Source organism: Lissotriton helveticus, chromosome 4_1 (assembly GCF_964261635.1).
Source record: "Lissotriton helveticus chromosome 4_1, aLisHel1.1, whole genome shotgun sequence".
In the NCBI taxonomy this organism is placed as follows: Eukaryota; Metazoa; Chordata; class Amphibia; order Caudata; family Salamandridae; genus Lissotriton; species Lissotriton helveticus.
Window position 1 is genome coordinate 426,791,588 of NC_136063.1, and position 22,227 is coordinate 426,813,814.

At 42.6% G+C, this 22,227-nt stretch overlaps 1 protein-coding gene across 1 annotated transcript in view; it reads right to left on the reverse strand.

Annotated features, from left to right (window-relative positions):
* POP1 (POP1 ribonuclease P/MRP subunit) overlaps positions 1 to 22,227 on the reverse strand; it is a 514,990-nt gene that overhangs the window by 410,906 nt on the left and 81,857 nt on the right. Inside the window, exons 5-7 of the mRNA XM_078686978.1 lie at positions 19,235 to 19,483; positions 13,869 to 13,956; positions 11,067 to 11,251 (exon numbers count right to left, since the gene is read on the reverse strand). Coding sequence (XP_078543104.1) covers positions 11,067 to 11,251; positions 13,869 to 13,956; positions 19,235 to 19,483 — 522 coding nt within the window. The remainder of the gene's footprint in view (positions 1 to 11,066; positions 11,252 to 13,868; positions 13,957 to 19,234; positions 19,484 to 22,227) is intronic.

Genomic DNA, 22,227 nt, shown 5'->3' on the forward strand with positions numbered 1-22,227 from the left:
TCCAAGAGTGCGAGCACCCGGTATGAGAAGAACCTCCTCCCCCCCTTGCAGAGGTTCCGGAGGGACTCGGCCGCGTGGCGCAAACTCCCACTGTCCCTTTTAGGCAGGGCGTCGCTGTTTAAGAGGATGGCACTGACTAGATTCCTGTATGCATTACAGAATCATCCGGATCTGGTGCCACAGTCCTACTTTGTGACACTTGAAGCCTCACTCCGTGAGCTACTATGGGCAGGAGCGCCCCGCATATCCCTTCAGAAGCTGGCGCTTGGCTGGTTCGATGGGGGTATTGAGTTACCTGATATCCGCAAGTATTATTGGGCTGCACACCTCTCCGCCATTACCCAAGGCACGTATTGTGATGAACCCGGGTACAGGATGGACCGTTGGCTGCTGCCGGGGGTGGGGAACTAGGAGAGAGCGCTTTCCTCTAAACCAGGTAGGTTTCCGCTCACCGGGCCCACCAAACACTCTGTGCAAATCTGGCACATGGTGCAAAAGAAGCTGGGCTGGGCAGAAACCATCACTATGTCCGCTCCATTGTGGGCCTCTGAGCGTCTGGGCAGCCTGCACCGCACGAAAGGGTTCCACAACTGGGACTTGATTGGGATCTCCCACGTCCGAGACCTATGGGGCTCCAAAGGGGTTGTATCATTCGCGCACCTGCAGCAGACTTATGAGCTTGCCCCTAGTGAATTTTACCGTTACTTGCAGGTTGGCCACTCCCTTCAATCCAACATTCCCCTTGGGACCCTTCCTCCAGCGTCTTCCCCCTGACCACGCCATCTCCCTTACATATTAGAAGATTGTTAATAACTCCCCTGAGCTGTTGCAAACTCTCAAAAGGAAATGGGAGACTCCATCTGGTTCAACTTAAAATACTTCACAGAGTGTACATTTCAGGCACTAGGTTGCGACTCATGGGCCGTGGCTCTGACGGGCTCTGTTGGAGGGGATGCGGGGAGACGGGGTCGTTTCTCCATATTCTGTGGGAATGCCCTCTCATACAGATCTACTGGCAACAAATACACCAGTGCATGCGCGAGGTATGGGGGTGGAATTGCGGGTGGAGGCTAAACGATGCCTGCTGAATATATGGGAACCCACTGATCTATCTACACAGGGTAGAACATGGGCTACGCTTGGATTTGTGATTGCAAAGCGTAATGTGGCTAGACTCTGGGGGCTGGTATGCCCCCAAAGGTTGATCCATGGAAAAAAGACATGGACTGGTGCATGCTCCATGAAAAGACAGTCTACGTGGCGAGGGGCTGCCCACAGAAGTGGGTTGGTATTTGGTCCAGCTGGAATGAGTATAGGGGACATATCTGCGAGCCCCCAGAGACTACTAGGGTTGACGAACCACTCGAAATGTTGCATAAATGATGTAATCCTACTCACTGTAAAGCTTGTATTTGTGATTTCATGTGCTGAGCGTTGCTTTTGTCTGGTACGGAAATGCTCAAAATGCGATGTACACTACTGTCTTTCTATGCAGTTAATAAAAAGTTTAATAAAAAAAAAAAAAATTTAAATTAGCTTAAGTTATTTCATTTATTTAATAAACATTTAATTTGAGGAGTTAATGTGCTGCAACATTGTTTGTTCTAGGTTCATTCTAAATTAAGTTACTTTTTTTGCTTTACATAAAAATAGTTTAAAAAAAATTTAAGAATTAGTACACTTAACGTTTCCCTTTTCTTTACCATCGGGAGATCTATGCCTATGAATAAAAAGTGAATAGTAGGAACTTTGGAACCAATTTTAGTCATAGTAGCACCCTCCCCACCCCCCCCAGCAAGGGGGTGAAAACATGCAAATATTCACTTTGGTGTAAATGTGCAATCAGTAATGGTGAATATCACAAACGTTTACATGTACCTATGTAAATAAGGCCTATGGTGTTAAGAAGTGCCTCACTTCGTCAAGAATCTTGAATGTTGTAACTCTAGTTGTGGATTAGAACTATGTGATGAACAGGAGTAAAACGCTGAGATGGCAACGGGCAAATTGGGTTTGGAACTATGTTATAGTCAGCGGGTCTGACATTTCTCACTTAGGCGAAGAAGATATTTGTGAATTTATAGAATATGTGATCGTATTTTAGCTTAGAAAGCACAATCCAAAATTTTCATTAGAGAAAACAGGTTACTTTCAAACATGGTTCATCAAATCCCAAAAGAGGATTCTCTTTTTCTCAGGTTAAAATCACCTTAGAACTCACCACAATTCCTAAAATAAGTACGAGACCACCAACAATTGATTTATAGTGTGACTAAATGATGCTATCAGACTTTCTACATGATTTTTTGTGCCCTCAAATTCAGGCACTCACTACAAGGCACTTAAGTGGGATAAAAATGCTTCTAAATGACATAGCTGCTCAATACAGCTTGACAAATGTAACTTCGCAAAAAAGAACCAAGACGAGGCATGGCTTTTTTACTTTGTTTTTGGCGCTTGACTCAGGATTGAGAACTGGAACAAAGGAAGATGGCAGTATTGTGGAGCAAACATTCCCATGTTCTACAATGCATGGAGGACTTGATTGTACTTTGTTATTCCAAATTGTTCAAATGTATTGTTACAGGACGTTACTTGCCTCTGTGCAGGCTGCCCAGTTCCATGGGGCGTGTACGGAAATCATATATTGGGGATAGTATTGCTTGTATGTGAAGTTCTGTTACCCAAAAAGTATTTTGTATCTTTTGCCTTAAAACACTTGGTCCGTATCTTCAATTTTGTTCCTCTAGTCCGTATGGACAATCCTCAATTAGCTGTTTGAAGGTTTACAAACTTTCTTCTGATATCAGTAAGATGTGGTGCCATTATGTGTGGAGGGAGGGCTTACCTGTACACTTAATTGAAGACATTCAAATAAAGTGCACATGTTAAAGGAGAAAAAAAAACAACAACAAAAACCAGGCACCATCACCAAAATAAAATCCAATACGTACGTTTCTTCCACTCTTTCACCCAAATAGGCCCATAAATAATACACCATATAGCAAACAATTGGATTAATTTCACCCCAACATTTAATGGTTTGGTTTACAATAGCAATATTATCGAAGGGGGAGGTCCCTCCTAGGTAGTTATAGAGTGGAGTGGGGCCCTCTGCTTCACATTAGGCATTCTGACTTCACCCAGGTCAATATCTGTGTGTGCTTCTCGCTTAGATAGTGATTACCTGCTAAGTTTCTGTCAATGTCTAAATTGCAATGATTTTAACATAACAAAAAATATCCACAATCTCCAGAGGAAGAGATTTTCAACAACACAAGAATAAGTAGATTTTGCTGACTTAGTGGCCATTTGGATACACCTGAATTTCTGTTTTCATAATGTCAGTTTGGAGCAAAGCAATACACTGTTTGTATTGCGTTTCCCCAGACTGCCTAGCTTGCTAGCACTTTAGGAAAAAATATAATACCCATGAAGTCTCCAAGATACTGAAGTACACAATCTGTAGCAATCTGAGTCATTTTCTTATCGTCCCGCCTCTTCCAAAGACACCACTCCAACAAAACCAACCATATGTGTATGTCACTAGAACAATTGTGTTTGAGAAGTGTCTCCTGCTACTCCCCTGGACACCAGATCTACCAATCACAGGTTTAACCTTTCCTCAATGTGCACAACTGCGGCCAAATTTAAATGCCATTCCAACAAAGTAGAGATTTTAACTATAGCAATTTACTTGGCTCAGAGATACAGGAACAGGATTCACAATACACTCTTCGTATATTTAAGTGCCAGAAGTTGTGAAGGGACTATAGTTGCCACTTTCATAGCATAGATTTTGTAAATAAAAAAATAAAAATCTATTCCATGATGCTAAATTATGCTGGTGTAGGTAAATGGGGACTTGAACCCTGTCAATTCAAAGTCTACCTGAAGGAGTTTATTCAACCTTAGCACCCAATCATTTTTAACCCACATGGTGAACCATTAAGTAAACTTCTTAAAGATCTTGGCATTTCATCGAAATGTTAATGACACTCCGGTATATCACAAGTTGGACTCCCTGAATGCACATCCATGATAAAACATTCACTTCATCACATGCACAAATGATTGGAACAAAAGTATCTAAAATGCAAAGACCTAACCTGGAAATAGGACACACAATCTTACTTTTCTAGTTTAATACTCTGGGTTTTCATCTTACCAATAAACTGAACCTCGCACTTTTTGCTATGATAATGTATGTTGTAATTGAGACTAAATGCCAATAAATAAATAAATAAATAAATAAAAAACTGAACAGAGTACGCACATCCAAGATATGATCAGGTAGATTCAATCTTCATATGCGCAATAATCTAAAACATAACCTCTTTCCTCTGGATCTGAACTAGCATACGAGACCTTGGTTACAATGAGACTACTATGGCTCTGTCTTCCTCACAGGTTTCCCAAAAGACAGACTGCCCCACTAACAGCGATTCTGTTGCTGCAGGATTTGGCACTCCTATTTGTTCTACTCCCAGGTTGTGGCTGTGTCTAGATACTCTCCTTCATTTCTATATATTATTACCTCATTCCATACTATTTGAAGTAATCTGTGAAATTGCAATGTGTGTCACGTATAAATTAAGCCTAAAACAATGCATGGTTACACTATTTTACTTCCTGTGCCTATTCTTCCTACCTCTCACTCACTGGTCCTCCAAATCCTTTCATATCCACACTTTTAAGCTCAACTGTTAGGCCTTTAAAATGCCAATGGCAACTTGGGGTTGCTTTTGTAATCGCTGTATCACATTGGCTCGCCAATGCTGTAATCACCCTTCTTCCTCTCACCCCGAAACATTGTAGATATCACCGTTGCCCGGCACCTTGGTTCTCTGTCGATTTGAAGGCCTTGCGAATCAATTGCAAGGCTCTCGAAAGAAAATGGAGGCACTCTTACTCGGCTTCCCGGAAGACTGCCTATAAAGAAGCTCTGAAGGGGTACCACTCACAATGTAAAGCTGCGAGAGCTGCGTACACTGTAAATACAGTGACGCAAACACAGAATTGCCCACGTACCCTCTTTTCTGTTGTCAAAAAATCGACAGGAGCGGATACTATCCCGACTCCCCCAGTCTTGGAGGTAGCTCAGTGCAATTCCATTGCGAAATTTTTTATTGCCACGGTTGAGCGCATATACGACTATGAGCGCTCCCTTGACAGTAAATCAACACCAATCGGGACCAATTGCCGCGAATGAATTACCGCCTCCAATGGCAGTGGTAACAAACTGGCAACTGTTCGATGACATTTCATTCTCTTCCTGCCTGAGTAGCGTAAGATCTGGCTCACCCCGTGATCCGGTACCTGCAAAAAATCTTAAAGTTGCTGGATCTCGAACCCCGGCGAGTTCTCATGAGACTCTTGAATGCTTCCTTAAATGAGTCTCATGTGCTACAGGACTGGAAGCATGCAATGGTTGTCCCTCTCCTAAAAAAGGCAGGAGCCGATGTGTCTAACCATGCCAATTTCAGACCTATTTCCTTGTTGCCTGTTCTATCTAAAGTGCTGGAGAGGCACGTGAACACTCAGTGGACCCATCTCGTAGAAAATCTGTTTTTTTACACCCTTCCCAGTCCGGCTTTCGTGCGCATCATTCCACCGAGACCGCGCTACTCTGGGTGACGGAGAGGTTACGGCACGGTATCGATCGCGGGGAAACATATGCCCTCATCCTTTTGGATTTGAGTGCGGCATTCGATACCGTGTCTCATTCCATCCTATTGAACTCTCTCCGGTCCCTGGGAGTAGATGGTCCTGCGCTGGCCTGGATTCCCTGCTTTTTAAGTGAGCGCACTTTCCAGGTTTTTTCTACGAAAGCCGCATCTGCCATTTGTCCTTCGGCGTACGGCGTCCCTCAGGGGTCTATTCTCAGCCCCTTACTATTCAATATTTACATCAAACCCCTGGCTTCCATCGTGGAGGACGCCGGGCTGACCATATTTTCATAAGCCGATGACACTCAAATAGTTTTCTCCCTCTCCAGCACTGAACGCGACAATGTGTCTAGCCTGAAAATCGGATTGTCACGAGTAGCTGAGTGGATGCAGAGGCATCTCCTCAAGCTAAACGGTGACAAGACCGAGATTGTTATTCTGGGGAAACAAAGATCTTTGGGGCCCGCAACACTGGCCCGGTGACATGGGTCCCCTTCCTCAACCGGTCTCTGTGGTCCGCAACCTTGGATTTCTCATAGATGACAAGCTCTCTATGAGGCAGCAGGCCACCAAGGTGACCACCTTGAGATGGCTCCAGAAAATTCTCTGAAAGCTGCCATATGCCTTCAGGAGAACCGTTGTCCAGGCGTTAGTAACATCTCGCCTGGACTATGGTAATGTCCTCTACCTTGGTGCCGACGCTGGTACCATAAACAAACTGCAGGTCGTACAAAACTCATCGGCCCGACTTTTATGTAACATCCCGAGGAGATCTTCTGCCACTCAGGCTCTTCGCGATTTACATTGGCTCAAGGTCCCGAGCCGTATTAAATTCAAAGCCCTGTGCTATCTTTTTAAGAATAAGCAGGGCTCGGCCCCAAAGTATCTTCAGAGTCTTGTTCAATCTTACAGGCCTAGCCGCACATTGAGATCTTCGGCTAACTGTGATTTTGTTGTTCCAAGATTTAAATTGTGAAGATGGGGGTAGATCCTTCTCCCATGTAGGCCCCAAATCCTGGAACGCGCTACCTGTTGCCTTGAAATCAGAGACTAATTTATTCTGTTTTCGGAAAAAACTGAAAACTCTACTTTTTCAATAGATTTTCTGCCGCTTTAGCTGTCAATAGTATTGTTGTTGTGTCTACACCTTCTGCTTTAGTCTGTCCCTTGCGCCGGGAAACCCACTGCGGGTAGCTGTTGCGCATTATAAGTTCAAATAAATAAATAAATAAATATAGGGCCAGATTACGACTACGGGCAGAAAGCCTCCGACCAGTGGTTGGAGGCTTTCCACCAGACATCATAGGTTTCATTCTGACCACCGAATTAAGATGAAAGGGGGTCGAAATGAAGCCAGCGGGGATTCCAACGTGGTTTCCGACAGGCACAAGGAATCCTTGGAGCGTCGGAAGCTAGCATTCACCCCATGATGATGGCGGAGCCAGGCTCGGCTGTCGGCATTATGAGGGCACTTTCCGACAGGGATTGCATGTCGGCCTTTCCAACATGAAAAGGCTGTTGGAAAGTATCTTTTCCCGCCCCTCCTCCCCCCCATTCCCCTGGCCCTCTGCAATGGGGCCGACGGGGGGAGGGGGGGGCACCAACATCCCTGCACTGTGTGGCAGGCAACCCATGACTGCCACACGGTGTAGGGATGTTTACAAACATCCATTAGTCAATGGAGCTTCTGCTGCGGATATTTTCCAACCGCCGCACAAGCTTCCATGGATGTTTGCGACCGCCCCATGGGTGGTCGCATCGTAATACTGCAGTCCGAACTGCCAACCTTAGGTCGAGCTGTTCCTTTCCAAAACAGTGTTGGGTGGAGAGAAGTCCGCCCAACATCATAATTAGGCCCTTAGTAGCTTGTGTGGCTCACTGCTACTCTTTACCTATCAACATTTAAAATATGTTTGCTCCCCGAGCTGACTGTTTGGTGTCTTGTAACAGAGATAACTTTGGTGAAATGGGATTTTATGATGCTGCTATTTCAATCTAAACCTAAGCAGTCTGAGGTAGTTATTATTGTGTAGTAATTTAACGCTTTGTGAAGACGACCTATCAGGACTAGTGTACGCCTTTACAGCAACTATATAGCTTATAAGCTGCCTGACCACATATACTGCAGGCTGGCTACTTCCTAGCTGTCTTACCCACACAGCTTACCTTGTGCGGGTAACACCACCCATATTGTGAAGCGCTCTGAAGCTCACTGCAGGTAAAGTTAGTGTTACAGAGGACACTACTCTACCCTTGTATTCACTCTTTTCCTGGGACCCAGCAACAGCCAATGATTACTTGGCAGTGTCCAGTTTGAGTACTGTCATTACGAACTGGGCTCCCCAAGCCACCAATACTACTGCACTCAAATTGGACATCCACTTAACCTGCTGTGGACACTTGCAATGGAGAGAAGTCAACAATTACTTAAAGAGGTTAAATGGTTATAAGCTCTATTACAGTTTACACAGTAAGCGACACTATGTCCAAACATTACTACAACTTCACTGAAATCAAGTTCTTATTTGCAACTCACTATATAGGAGGTGGGTAAATAGAAAACTTATAAAAGATACACATAAACTGGAAGGTGCCATGACCTGCTGGGAATGAGGTACAGTCCTAAACAGGTTTACAGCTTTCCATGCAGGCACTTTATTTGCTTAGGACACTGACCTGGAGGTCAAGGTTATTCTTTGTGGCTTCCCAACAGTGAACTTGGGTCTTTGAGATGGCAGGGTTTTCCTGGTGATAGGGGTACAAGATGCACTGCCTTGTCCAAGTCCTGGAAGAAGTCCAGCTTCTGTGCTGTTAGTATATGAGGGTTAGCTTAACGTTCTAAAAAGAATTCCAGGCACGGTTTTAGTCCTAAAGAACCGTACAAAGCTAAAATAAAATTTAATTCAAAGTCTTAGAGACAACAGGTGCAGTATGCCACTGAAGAGAGTAAAAAGTACTGGTAGGGGCATAGTCTTTAAAAACGGTAGACATTCCTCAACATTTTTTCCTGGGGGCAATGGTTTGGAAGGGGGGGCGGGTGCAGTGGGAGCAGGATCTAAGGGTCAGCACCCACCATTCAATCCAATAGTAAGCGACCACCTTAAGACGCCTGTATTTAGTAAGCAGGTATTCCTCTGGCAGGGGAACACACTGGAAGTAAGGCCCACTAGTCCACACCAGTTTCAAACCCAAACTGTACTTCAGGAATATAAATATCCGAACCATGAGAGTTATAAAGAAGGTAATCAGCAACCTCAATCATGTGGAATAACCACACCAGCAGTTTGAAGGTGAAGGTACAGGAGCCCCTGGCCTCTTTGGGACAGGACAAAGAGGACGGGTCCTCAAAAGTTTCACAAGTGGGTCAGTGACAGCGCAGGCTCATCTACCTGCTGCTGGAGAGACATCACTGCAGCACCAGCGTAATATTAGTCTATGGTCTTGCTTCCTTTTCTGGCTAGATGGGCTGCTTTAGTGGCTTCCAGAAAGTTTTGGTCCGTTAAGGAGTTCTGAGTAAAGATTCTCCAGTCAAGAACCCCTTTTGCACTTCTCCTAGTAGGCACAGCCCAGCTCCTCCTGCAGGTAGGCAACCTCTCCTACATTCAGGAGATTCAAACAGATTCCCCAGGAGCCAGAGAGAAGGAAGAGCAGCAACCCAGCATGGTTCAGCACCCAGTGGCGGCTGGTATTCGAAGACAAATACACTTACCTGTCTTTCGCCCTCCGTCGCCTCCTCCTAGTGCTCTCCCCCTCTTCCAGGGCAAAATGCACCCGGCTCCCAGTCTCCCGATAGCCAATCACAATGCTTCAATGCAGTGTTGTGATTGGTCTGTGTGCCGTTGATCGCCGCTCAGCCAGAGAATGGGAGTCTGGCCATTTTCTCCATACAGGCTATAATGCCAGAGGGCCAGACAAACATTCATACACCCTGCAAACCACTCCTCCCGTCCCCTGCTCTGTCAGAACAGCAGCTCGCTTCATCCCGCTCGCAAAGCTGCCGCAACATGGAAAAAATAAAATGATAATACCCAAGTTATTATCATTTTATTTTTCCTTTAGTGACGCTGCTTAAAAGCAGTGGGGCGATGCACGTCCGCCTTAGCGGAGGAGCCGCCACTGTCCGCACCCGTCAACGTTAGTGTGCAGAGTTCAATGAAGTCTAAATGGAGGTAGAAGGACACTCACGAGAGCCTGGAATTCTCCGCTATGCCTTGTGACCAAGATGGAAAGCCAGAGCCAACTAGATGGTTACATTTGTCAAAGTTCAACCACTTTCTCTAGTCCTGGAGAAGAGTATTTTCGCTGCATGCTTTGTGTTCCCAGGCTTTTCAAGCAAGTACTAGACTAAATGGATCAATGTGCTTTTGTCAATTTAGAGTCAGTTTGAGCCCAGTATGGTTCACCACTAATATGGGACCAGCAGCAACAAAGTAAGAGGAGGGAAGTGTGTTGGATGAGTTTCACAAAGGCAGTGCAAAACATACTGTAAACTAAAAAGGCAAGCCTCCTCCGCCAAACAGGGTTATCAGGTTTCAGGGAGTGCTAAAAATAAAAAAATAAAAATAAAATAGGTAACTTTTCATTTCGTTCACATAATAAATACCAAGTAGCAGTGGGAGCTCATCTTGTGTGCAGCCAGGCAGGTACACAGTGTCCAAATGAAATCTAGCATAAAAAGGCACATAGCTTCCCCAAATATCTCCCATAAGGAAGGTGCACGACTCTAGTTATGGAGACTAGGTGGTACTTTGCTGGGAGTGCCAGTATGCCACCTCCTCAACAGATAGAGGTAAAAAAGGCTGAATACACATGACAATTAATTGCTGCCGTTAACTGCCAGATATCACATATCCTGGGATGATGGGACAGAAGTCATTTTAGGTCAGAAGAGAGTACACACTTTAGTCGTCTCTGATGAATAGTAAAGGAAAAACATGGGAGTACCCCTAGTGGTCTTGCATGATTGTTAAGTTTCCAAAATATTGGCACAACTTTTCCAAGGAGTAAGATTTCTATTCCATCCATCCATCCATCCATCCATCCATCCACCCCATGATAGCAAAGTGGATTGACTAACTTGAGAAAATGAATTTTTGCTGTCGAGGTAACACAAGAATCCACATGTTCCTATCCAAATCGTCCCTCAAACCTTTTCATATAATTCTTCAGGAGCCTTAAAGCTCCAAGTTCAAGGAGTGCTGCAGAACGAAGTATATTTTACCTGATCACGGCTACCACCACTGAAAGTACCAGACATCAGGACGAAAATTTGAATGTAAACAAGAAAAGAATGTTAAACACTGGGACTTCCTTAATTCCGTTTACAGCATGATTAATAGACTTGCTTGACATGGATACCTCCAACATTTCAGAAGAAAGGAAGGAAGGAACCAGTACCTGTTTCTGAGCAGGATGTGTCCAGATCCATAACTGTCTGTTTTGTGAAGAAGCAGGGACATCTTTTGGCTTCCAAATGAATGTGACAGGGCCAATCACTTCCTGTGGATACTGATTGTTTTTATAAAGAACTAGGGAACCTTCACGCTTTCCAGACAGATACTGGGTAGCTGCAAATGTTGGCCCTAAAGAAAAGCGAAAACATTTAGACAACATAGTATTTTCAATTATGATTGTCGGTTTGGATTATGCTGTGCTGTTCTTAGAAATAAGAGGGTGCCTTAAAGCAAGTAAAAATTAATTGAAAAACAATCTTAATACAAGCAACTGGCAATTTGGATTTCATCCACTTCGTAACGAGTTTGTGCTTTGCCCTTGCAAGAAAAATAAAACAAATGCACACCAGACGCAAAAACAAAATACAACACATTAACGCGCAACTCTACCTTATTAAAGGCAGGTTCATAGCATTTTCCGCATTACGTTGAAATTGGGTGCATGAAAAACATCACTGTAGCCTGCAAACAGCCAACCCAATTGAGAGAGTCAGTATTTCATGAAATGTACATTTCTGAAGTGTATTTTGGAAATGCACAAATTCGACCAATAAGCTGTAATTTCCAAAATAAAATTTACAAATGCAGATGCACATTTCTGGCTGGGCGTAGCTGCAAAGAAAACTATGTGAACACCCATGTACTTGAAGGTTGGTGGGTGTTTTTTGGCCTAGAAAGAATTTCAATTAAGCTAGAGTCATTTCAGTAATTCCACATTACTCTTTAGCACGTGATTACCAATAATAACAGGATTGCTACCACTTGCGTCATTAGGGTTAATGGGGGGGGGGGGAGGGGGAGAGAGAGAGAATCCTACTACAAGAGAACAAACCAATTGTGTGCGGCTGCTCGCGCTGCTGTTTAGGTTCAGTTGCATTTAGAGCTATTTTCTTAGCACAAAATGCATACACACATTCATTTTAAAAGTAAGGGTGCATTTTGAACTCAGAAACCAGCTTTCAATGCCAGGAGTAAATTGGGGGAGGGAAATCCTACTCCTAGTGCACATTTAGCTAGAGTCTGCTTGTACTCACTATTCATGTTCTGTTGCATATAGAGCTCTTTCTTATAGCAAAATGCATCCTATAGTGCATTTTGGGCATTTTTACATCAAGAAAATAGCACTTACTGCAGAATTACTCTTCTTGCATAATTCCACGTAATCTTGTCAAATCTTTGTGTAATCCTGAATTATTAAACCACACGGAATTACACAAATTACACCCACCCCTAGAGTCTATATAACATTGTAGGCAGTTTTCAACCCAGGGAAGTCACACATTTTACTGCAAAGGGGCAAAGATTTTCACAAATTTCTTTCATACTCCTGGGTCGGTAGCAAATCCGATGAAAGTTGAGATATGAACCCAAAGAAATAGCCATTCCTTCCAACACCCCACGAAATAAAACAGAGGACCACTGGATAGGTGAAGATTATACTTCCTGGCTCACAATACACAAAAGACCTCAACAGGTTGTAAGACCAATAAAGCACGACATTCCTCTTCGGGGTCATGTATTTCTGACTCAGAACATAACACAGGAATCTGTTCAGTGCAAGGCGAGGACAAAATATTTCTTGGACTAAATAAAAAAGGTTTATTGTCTCCCAACTAAATGATCTTGAAAGTCCCATAAGAAATAATTACTTGGTGGCTTGACTTCCATTACAAGGGGAGGGGGTGGGCGATATCCATGTCTGATCATTTTCATACACTTACTCCACCTCAACACCTTTACGGCACATTGCAAAAACCTAGGGTTCTCAGGGCGTCAATGAAAGGTACTTTTGGCTTTGAATTACAGTAACCTGAAAATATAACTTAAACAGAGTACTGAAAAATGGATAAACAATGGAAAGAAAGATCATTGGTAAAGCAAAGTTTTGGTCTGCTAGTCCTGGTAATAAGGTGCATTCCTTTTTAGGTGATGTACACGTGAACAGGAAAAAAATACCTTCACTCCCAGAGCAAGAAATCCACCAGTTAAAGTGGGCTGGTCTATTGCTCCCAAGTGTATCCTTTGGTAGGCGAAAGCAAAGCGCCACTTGAGGAACACAAGGACACAGGACTGCCATAAATCATGCTTTGATTAGCTTCAGTTCTGGCTTATTCTGGGACTTTTCCCCCATGTTAACCAGCAGTGCTACTGGAGCTTTGCAAGGTATGATCTTCAGTATTACTCAATTAGTTGCTACACCCAGCACAGTATTAACATTTGGCTTGACAAATATTTCTAGAATATAAGTGCTGAGATATATACAATTTAGAAAATACAGCTATGCTAAGTTGTTTGAGCTACATGCAATCCTTTGTGCAAATTTACTCTTAAATATGTAGCAATTTATAGAACCAAAAAAAGCTTCTCCTAGAAAGTGGAATTCTTTACAAAGCAAGCAGCAGAAAACCAGAATGCAAATTCATACCAATCACTAATTATTTTTCAGTGCACATAAAGCAAAAAATGGATAAACCTCTCTAGACTTCAGGCAAATATGAATTTCCTTACATGGAAGAGCTACCATATAGATTTTAAACTTGCGCAAAGGTTCACCATTTTGGACAAGGCTCTGCTTACCCACATCAACTGTTCTTAGGCTTCACAGAAGCTAAAATACTGCTGTATTCTCTTCTTCAAAGTTCATACAACGGCAGTGTTAGAATTTGATAAAGGATAAAAAGTTTGGTTTACCAGAATGTCTCTTACGTCATGGACAGGACATCACACATGATGCTAGTACTATTACCTGTCTCGGAACTGCATAACTGAGCGAGAGACTTCAAAAGCTCTTCTTCCTTTCCAACCAACTCCAGGCAGCAGTAATAGGAAAGATCCTAAAACAGAAGTAACAAAAATTGAAGATCTGTAAAACGTACATAATAAGGTGATTTTTTTTTTTTTACCCTCAATAGTTCTAAATAGGTCACCTATAAGTAAACATCAATGTTCTTTTGCACATCTGGCTAGTGGATAAAGGAAGGGAAAGAAAGACAGATTATCCATTGTGGGAGAGATAAATAGCGTATACTATAAGGAGGGGGAAAGATTGCTTATGCACACATGATTAAGTCAGGCCAGGAGGCAGGGGGTGGGGATGTGGTTCATTGGCTTGGGCACTTACTCAGAAGATCTTTCTCTTCAGGTTAGCACTACATAATTTCAGATCAGCTCAGTTTAAAATGAGTTCTGATGAGTAGCTAGTTTTACTGTAATATAAGGTGGATTAAGAGCTCAACGACTGGATCACTGCCCAACAAAGGGCAGGTGCAGTGGTAGAAAGTCAGATCAGAGTCAAGATCACAAAAGAATGCTCCTAGAGCATCAATATCACATAAAAGGGTGCTTCTACAGCACAGGCCATTGGACCAGAGTCCTTTTATCCTACCTACCACCTCCGAGTTTGAACCCATTACCAGTTTTAGTGTTAAATAAAACAAGATACTTCCTATTTCACTGGCACAAAGGAGCCTAAGGACATGCTGTAATGTGGCTCCACCAGTAAAGGTTAACATCCCTAATATGGTTCACAAGAGCAATTGACTTCAGGGCATTGAAAGAAACAAGAAAAGATGTGCCTCACCACAGGGGTGCACTCGTACCTAAGAGGTAAGTTGTTGAAGAAGAAATAGTTTTACAACATATGATGAGATGGTTAAGGCACTTCGAGATTTTCATCTGGTCCCCTTATGGGTTTGGGATTTCTGGCATAAGTGTAACCAGAATGTAACCATCTGTATCATGAATCGAGTACAGATACAAACAAGTAGCATTAAAACAGAAAAACCTGCCTTTGCCACAAATCTCACACTAAACACATTGTACATAGGTTAGGGGAATCAGGAAAGGGGTGCAGCGCAGCCATAACGAGTGATGGGAGCAAGGTTCAAGGTTAATTGCTATTTTTGTATTGAAAATATCAGGCTTTAGAAATACGGTTGCATTCAAAATAATTAATTCATCAGAAAAATAACCTTGAATATTTAAAAAGGGAAAAAATAAGAGAGGGTTACCCTTCAGATAACAAGAGTTAGAGAGCCTATACTCTTCTATGTACCCAAGCTAGCTTTCACAATAACCAAACTCTAGTTCGACGTTATACTTGTTCTTGGCTGGGAAGTGCTTTTCGTAAGTAAAACAACTGTCTCCAATGTCTTGGTTATGGTTACGTGCCTTCAGTCCAACAGTTTGGAAACTCCGAGAAACTTTGTTTCTCCTACCTGGAAATCACCATCATTCTTAGTCATTGCAGGTACAACAGTCCCTGACTTTCTACAATTTCCTATTGCTTCATCTCCAGTTTCATCACTCTGGACTTCATTACTTCAGTCAAAACCTTGCGATCTTGCTCTGGCTCTTTATAGATTACCACAGTTTTATATTAGCACGATTTGCTCATATAATAGATCTTCTACTGCCTTATACTTGGACGGGTTCCACTTATTCTACACCTGCAACCTTCTTAACTATATTCTTCTCTTTGCTCAGCCTCTCCGAATGCCCTGATCAATACAGACAGGATTCATACATCACCTTTCTATTTTTGAACAGGCCAAACATTCTTTTCCAAGTGGGGCTGTGCCATGTTGTACAGTGCAGAAGCTTGGATTTAAACAGGGCATACTCTAGGCATCTGCATAGTCGGACAATGTGGTTCTCTCAATGCACCTACCCATTGCCTCAAAGATGGTATAAAGCAGAATTCAGACGGTTCATATCACATTGCTTTAAAATCTTTAGCAAGGCAACAAAAATCAACTGTGCCCCACCATCTGTAACATGAATGGAGAAATATTTTCTCAAGAAACTTCCATATTCAGCATAGGCACAAACTGCATCAACATTAGCTTACTGCAGTAAACATTATCGCTTAGCACAAACCTCTACTAAAACCAATTAAAAGGTCTAATAAAACTTAGGAAGAATAAATGGCCATCCAGGACGACCCTTATCCACAGACTAAACTCTTTTAGGCACTCATTCCTGAAAAACAAAGGTTAAGCCCGAAATGAGCAACAAAAACTGGCTTTAAGATTTGAGTCACAACTGAATGTTTAGATGTGTATTATTGGGACTTGGGCAGTGATGCAACCTTCTCCACTGAACAGGGAAATTCATTTCGAAATACTGCAAAGATTAAATGGGACTACCACCAAACTATCCAAATCTTAATTCATTTGTCTCTTCACTGCTGCGGGTGCTACAATTAATATGGTTTGCATGAACATCTACTTTAGATTCCTCTAATTTCCCCAGTCGATTTAAGAGAGTTTAGGCGCTCAATAGCACATCAGAAGCAATCTTTATTCCCCTTTGATCACATGCACACCACTAACCCACCAATCCAACAAATTAAAAACAGCAGCTGATACAGTATTGTGCATAGTGAATTCACAGTATTCTAACAATCCACCAGTAAAGCCCTAACGGCATTAACCAAAGGTTTCCACAATAAATAAGCAAGGCCAGTTATTTTGTTGTAACTTGAAATATTCTATAATAAACAGATTTGTTCTTGTCTGCAACTCAGGCCTACTGTATTGTGCATGAACTTTTTCAGGAGGAATAACGTGCACCCTTTCCCAGTGGAAGCAGGTACCTTATGCTCAATTAAAAGATTGTAGAGATGAGGGTCAACATTCCGCTGAGCCCAAGCCTCTCTACCAGTACTGTTCCATAAAGCACTTTCTGGTGATCACATAAGGTCTGGTTGAGCCAGACCTAAAAAGAAAAGGAACTGTTTAAAACATATCCCCTGCCACCCATCAAATTCTCTGATGTCAAAGTGCCATGGGCAAAGTACAGAGCGTATGCTCCAGACTTTCAAAAAAAATCCTAACTCAAGGGCAGTTCGATAATGGGACATCTGCTCCCATATAGATAAATTGCAGAAGGCTTGTAGTACACAAGTGCCTCACAGTCCATGGAACAGCAAACTGTTGGGGGTAGTTGTAGAAAGCTTGTGTAGTAGATGCTATCAGTAGAAAGCTAGAACAGATCAGTCCAATGCAAAAACTCTGAATAGAGGTGCATGGGCCATTGCCATCTTTGGTGGTAGAAGACCCAACATGGCAAATTCCATGCCTCCAGTGGCATGACATCAGCTCCCAACATTGTACCCAATCTAAATATGAAGAATTGGTAGATCTTACAGTGCTTTCAGGCACATAATTTCCAACATGGGACTTTCCTCAGCTTCATAAAGTAGCATCTCCACAGTTTAAACTGTACGCAGTTTAAAATCTTCACTACGGAATTATACACAACAAAGAAAAATAATGCACATCCAGGAAAAGGTTCAATCTCAAGCAAAGGGTGTGACAGTAGTCCTGTACTAGTTGTCACTCCTTTAGTTTCGAAGGAGAAGACGCAATAGATGAAATGTGAACTTGGAAATCTGGTTCCAAGAGCCTTCTTTAGGTACAACCCCTACCGAGCACAATCCAAACATAGCAACCTCTAACGGACATGTCCAATCATGAACCTGCCCAAAATGTTCATACAGTTGGGTTCTCTCCTAAAGTTATAATTCAAGATACTCCCAAGTCTTTGATTCCTAGGAGTCTGTACATCTGTGGTGGCATTTCTTTGGGTTGAATCTGTCTGGGAAACACTGGAGTGCTGAACAAGGGGCAAGAGCTTCTAGAACAATTCAAGATGGCCTACAACGGCAGGCACAGTCACTACCATTATTGTAGGGTGGTGGATGTGCTCTTTGAAAAGATAGGTCCTAAAATTCTTTCTGAATTGCAAGTGGCTCTGAGCTGTCTCAAATCCCCAGAAAAAACAATTCATGAAATTTGTCTAAGATGTATACCACAACTTCAATATGCACGTCTAGGCCAAATCAAATATTATATATGTGTAAACATGTGTACTCCTAATGGTAAAGGGGTACCTTTCCAGAAAATTACAAGGGAGTATAATGGAGGCAGTAAAGCAAGCAAACTAGGGCACCAGCAACTGTTTCTAAGCAAAGTGTATGGTTTACAATTCAGTATAACGGGTCACACACCAGTAAGGTCAGTTTATAGCATAAAAAAAGAAGGGAGTGAAGTCTGGCATGTGAAATTGTAGGTGTTGGGTTTCAGATGGTTAATGGAAGGAAAACAGTGTTTTCCATGGCTCACTAGGAGCCCAGTTCCTAAAAGTGCTTGAGGAAAACTTCACAAATGTACTAAAAGTACAACTCCAGCACATTTTTGGCTTTAGTCACCAAGGATTCCTGGTGCTCCTCATAATCATGAACAGTCACATACGTCAGTATTGTATATTATAACAATTTTGCATAAATCTTTTGTGAATGTCCATAAACGTATGGGTTTATAAAGGTATACATTAACTCGTCTTACCACTCATAGCACTCACAAACCAACCCCAGTAAATTTGCTCAGCTAAATATATCATACAGCAGAAAGTATATGCAAACCCCTTTAATACAGATTCAGTAAATAGGTACTTGGAGTTTTCCTTAATAAAAGATCCTTTTTCCAACACACAGTGTAGCATCATCTGATTTAGGGTTCATTTAAATCAGATTTAGCAAGTGATATAAATCTGACTGCATTCAGAATATGGCCAAGGTACTGCAGCCAGTTTGTCTCCAATGTAAGAAGCGATGCTCAGACTGGAGCACCAGTCAACACTGCTCTGGTTAAAAGAGCTGTAAAGAATTAATATTTATTTTTTCCAAGTGCAGCACAGTGTTAAATGATTTACCTATGATCAAACAAACTATTCAAGTTTGAAACCTGAGCCAGGAAACTACCTGTAATATTCAGGTAGGAAAGCCAATCACTTCATTATTCCATCGTTCACATTTTGGAATTGAAAGCTTATTTCCGGTCAGAAACAAAAAGTAATAATAAACTAGGGATCATAGAAAAGACTATTACATCTTTACTCCTGGTTAGTGAACTTCCATTTTAATGAAGTACCATGTTACCCTCTTCCCATGACAGGGAGTCATGAAGTGTACCCACACAGAGAAAGATCAACTGGGCGGTGTCCAGGAGCTGCTAAGGCCTCTCCCTAATTACAGCAGTGGGCCTTTTATTCACACTATCATTAAGGTATATGTAAGTGTTTTTAGTTTTTTTACTGAACTGCTCCAACCTGAAGAAGGCAATGACTAGTCATCGCTCGAAAGCAGGCTCTGTAACTCTTCGTCGTAGGCCTGTCTCCCAAGCAATAGCCCCACTTCTTCACCATGTGGAATCTCTTTGCGTGCCAAATATGAGTCTCTAGCCAAATATTCTTCAGTTGCCGTCGGTTGAACTCCTGCAGCAGGTTTCCATGACGTCTTCGAGCTTTGCGGCATTTGCTTTTTGGCTGTTCTTTTTTCTGAGTCATCATCTTGTCCATCTGTATTTAATAAGAGGGGGAATATACCATAAATTAATTCATCCTTATTCAAACCATTTTCAGACTGAGCTGTGCCTGATGGGGCACTGAGGGACTAAAGCAGTGCTTCAAGCAGGAAAAATAACTACAATAAAGAATACCCTAAAGCAGAAATTTTAAATAAAATCTTAAAACTGGGCAACAGGTGTAGGAATATCAGATAAGAACATCGCACACAAAACAGCTCAGGGAAAGCCGGATATAAAAAGAGTAAAAAAAGTGTCTATATTCGCTTAGGCTTGAAAGGAGCAATTAGAGGAAAATGGGTGGGTCAGGTAAGCACACTTATCCAACAAAGCTGCTGTAGAGGTCCATTAAAAAAGTGCCTATCTACAGGCACAGAAAGGACAGCCTAACTTGAAGTAGGCACATCTTGAGCAAATAGATGCAAGCACGAAAATACCAGACATATTAATAACAGACAAAGTAAGCCATAAACACATCAAATCAAAGCACATATTTTTATTACAACTTAACCAGGCACCCAACACCCTCTTAAACGCACTTTGTGAACAGAAAACAAAGCAAGTCTAGGACAGAAATTAGACACATTCAGAGGCAATTGAAAGGGCATAGACAGTATTCTACTTGGAAAAGCCACATGTGACTCTAGAAGGGGGCAGGTGTTTGATGCCCACCTAACCTGCTCCAGACAGAGAGGAGGATGAGGCCTTAGAGGCATACTGCTTGTAGGAGTCATGGCCACTGCCAAAGCTGCAGGACCTGCTAGAGAACTTACCCAAGAGGAGTTCAGTAAGACTGAAGTTAGGTACCCTGCTCTTTTTTACCTACACAAGGTTGCCCAACAACATTGGTATTTGCCAAATACAGTTTGGGACGAAGGGTTGCTGTGTAGCTGGCCTGCGGACCCAGAATCCAGTGCCCGGCAGAGGCTGGTAGTCCTGCATGTTCATAGGAACTTCCTTCTGTCAGAAGCATACAATCAGCTTAAGGCCCAGGTGCCCTGCTAATTGTAAATACAACATGTTGGACCCTCTATTCTTCGGACTAGGGATGGTCCGCACACATTCCTGATCAGCCTGTTTGATTGCGCTCCCGAACGTTTGAGTCAACTAAAAGCTTGTGGGTTCACTTCACATGGTGCAGTCTGTAAAAAAGAATGAGACACTGAACCAAGATCTAAATACTTGAAGTGAAATGTCCGCTTTTACAGCTAGAATGCACCTGGACAGGGAGGTCCATGGGCAACAAATCTCAGGATGTACTGGGACAGCTTGGAGACGAAGCACAAAGACTGTGGTGAGTGAAGATTTTTCAGAGGCAGTGGATTTCGAAATTTCAGTAGGGCAGAACTGATATTAGACAAATACTTGGGCTACCACCCTGCCGCTTCCCCCCCACTCCCTCCCACCCCCTCCCCCCCCCCCCCCCCCGAGTACTGTATGGATACCTCTTGCTAGTGTTCTATTCTACATACCCAAACCAGATTACGGTACACTTGTCCTCATAAATCCTGAGCCACAATTAAACCTGCATTTTACAGCTCAGTCAATTCAGAGTGCTATTTGTCCGAAAAAGGGGTGGCAGAGCTTGCTGGCCAAAAGTTGGATTGTCAGTTAGGGCTTCTGCAACTACAGTGCTTCCATTCCCGTAGTCTGCACACTACTGGGACTATGGCCTACATCCATAGTAAAGTTTTGATTCTTGCTAGAACCATAGCAGTCACTGACAAGAAAAGTAACTGAAGCACTATTTTCACCTACATCATGCAAGAAATGTCTTGCCCTCCTTGGAGTTCATGCCAGATTCTAATAGATAAGGAGGTCAATTATTTCCATCAAATACAACGGCAATTCCTTGTACCCAAATTTGCATATACCAAGGCCCATTTAAGTAAAGATATGAATCGATCAGTAAGGGTGATATGTCAGCTTAAATATGATGAGACTACCTCAGGGATAGACGCAAGTGATACGGCGCATCCTAAACTACTCGACAACGGTCCACGTGGTTCCCCCAAGTGGAAAGGCCTATGTACTTCAGACTTTTCTACATCATTAGGCGGCCTGATCATTACATTTATCATCTGCCTGACAAATTTTCCAAACCAGATACAGGAACACACAATTTCAGGAAGCAGGGCCAAACTGTTTGTGTTCAGAGAAAATCACAGGTAATCAGACTTTGAGAGACAGGTCTGCGCGTGAGCTGAAATCTGTTTGGCACCCACTGCCTGGTATGAGGATAGTCCAATGGGTGTGCAAACACCTCAGGTGTGGTACAAGGGACGTGTGTGGTGCATTTTACAAAAACCAATTCAAACAAAATGGCAGCATCAACCATAAGTGGGCCTCCGGAATGATTACGATCTGCACTTCAAGCATGCAGCATGCTATCTTTGCTGCTGGCAGGGTAAATCTGGGTGCCCTCAGGGTGTGCAATATATAAAATAATCTACTTGCACAAGAGAACATGATTTATTTATTTTCAAAGTTTTATATAGCGCGAACAAGATCTTCACAGATATCAGAGCGCTTTACATAGAGGGGTACATGAGGGAACATAGTCAAACAATAAATCAATAGATCATACAGTACAGATAGGTGGCTGCAAAGCCCATCACGTGAGTAATAAGACAACTCATACAAATAAGTAAATGGGTCAAGCATGTAGTACAAATCGGTGCAGGGTGTTAACAGAGTTCGAGATAATAGATCAAGTGTATTTAGCCATGAGGATAGCTT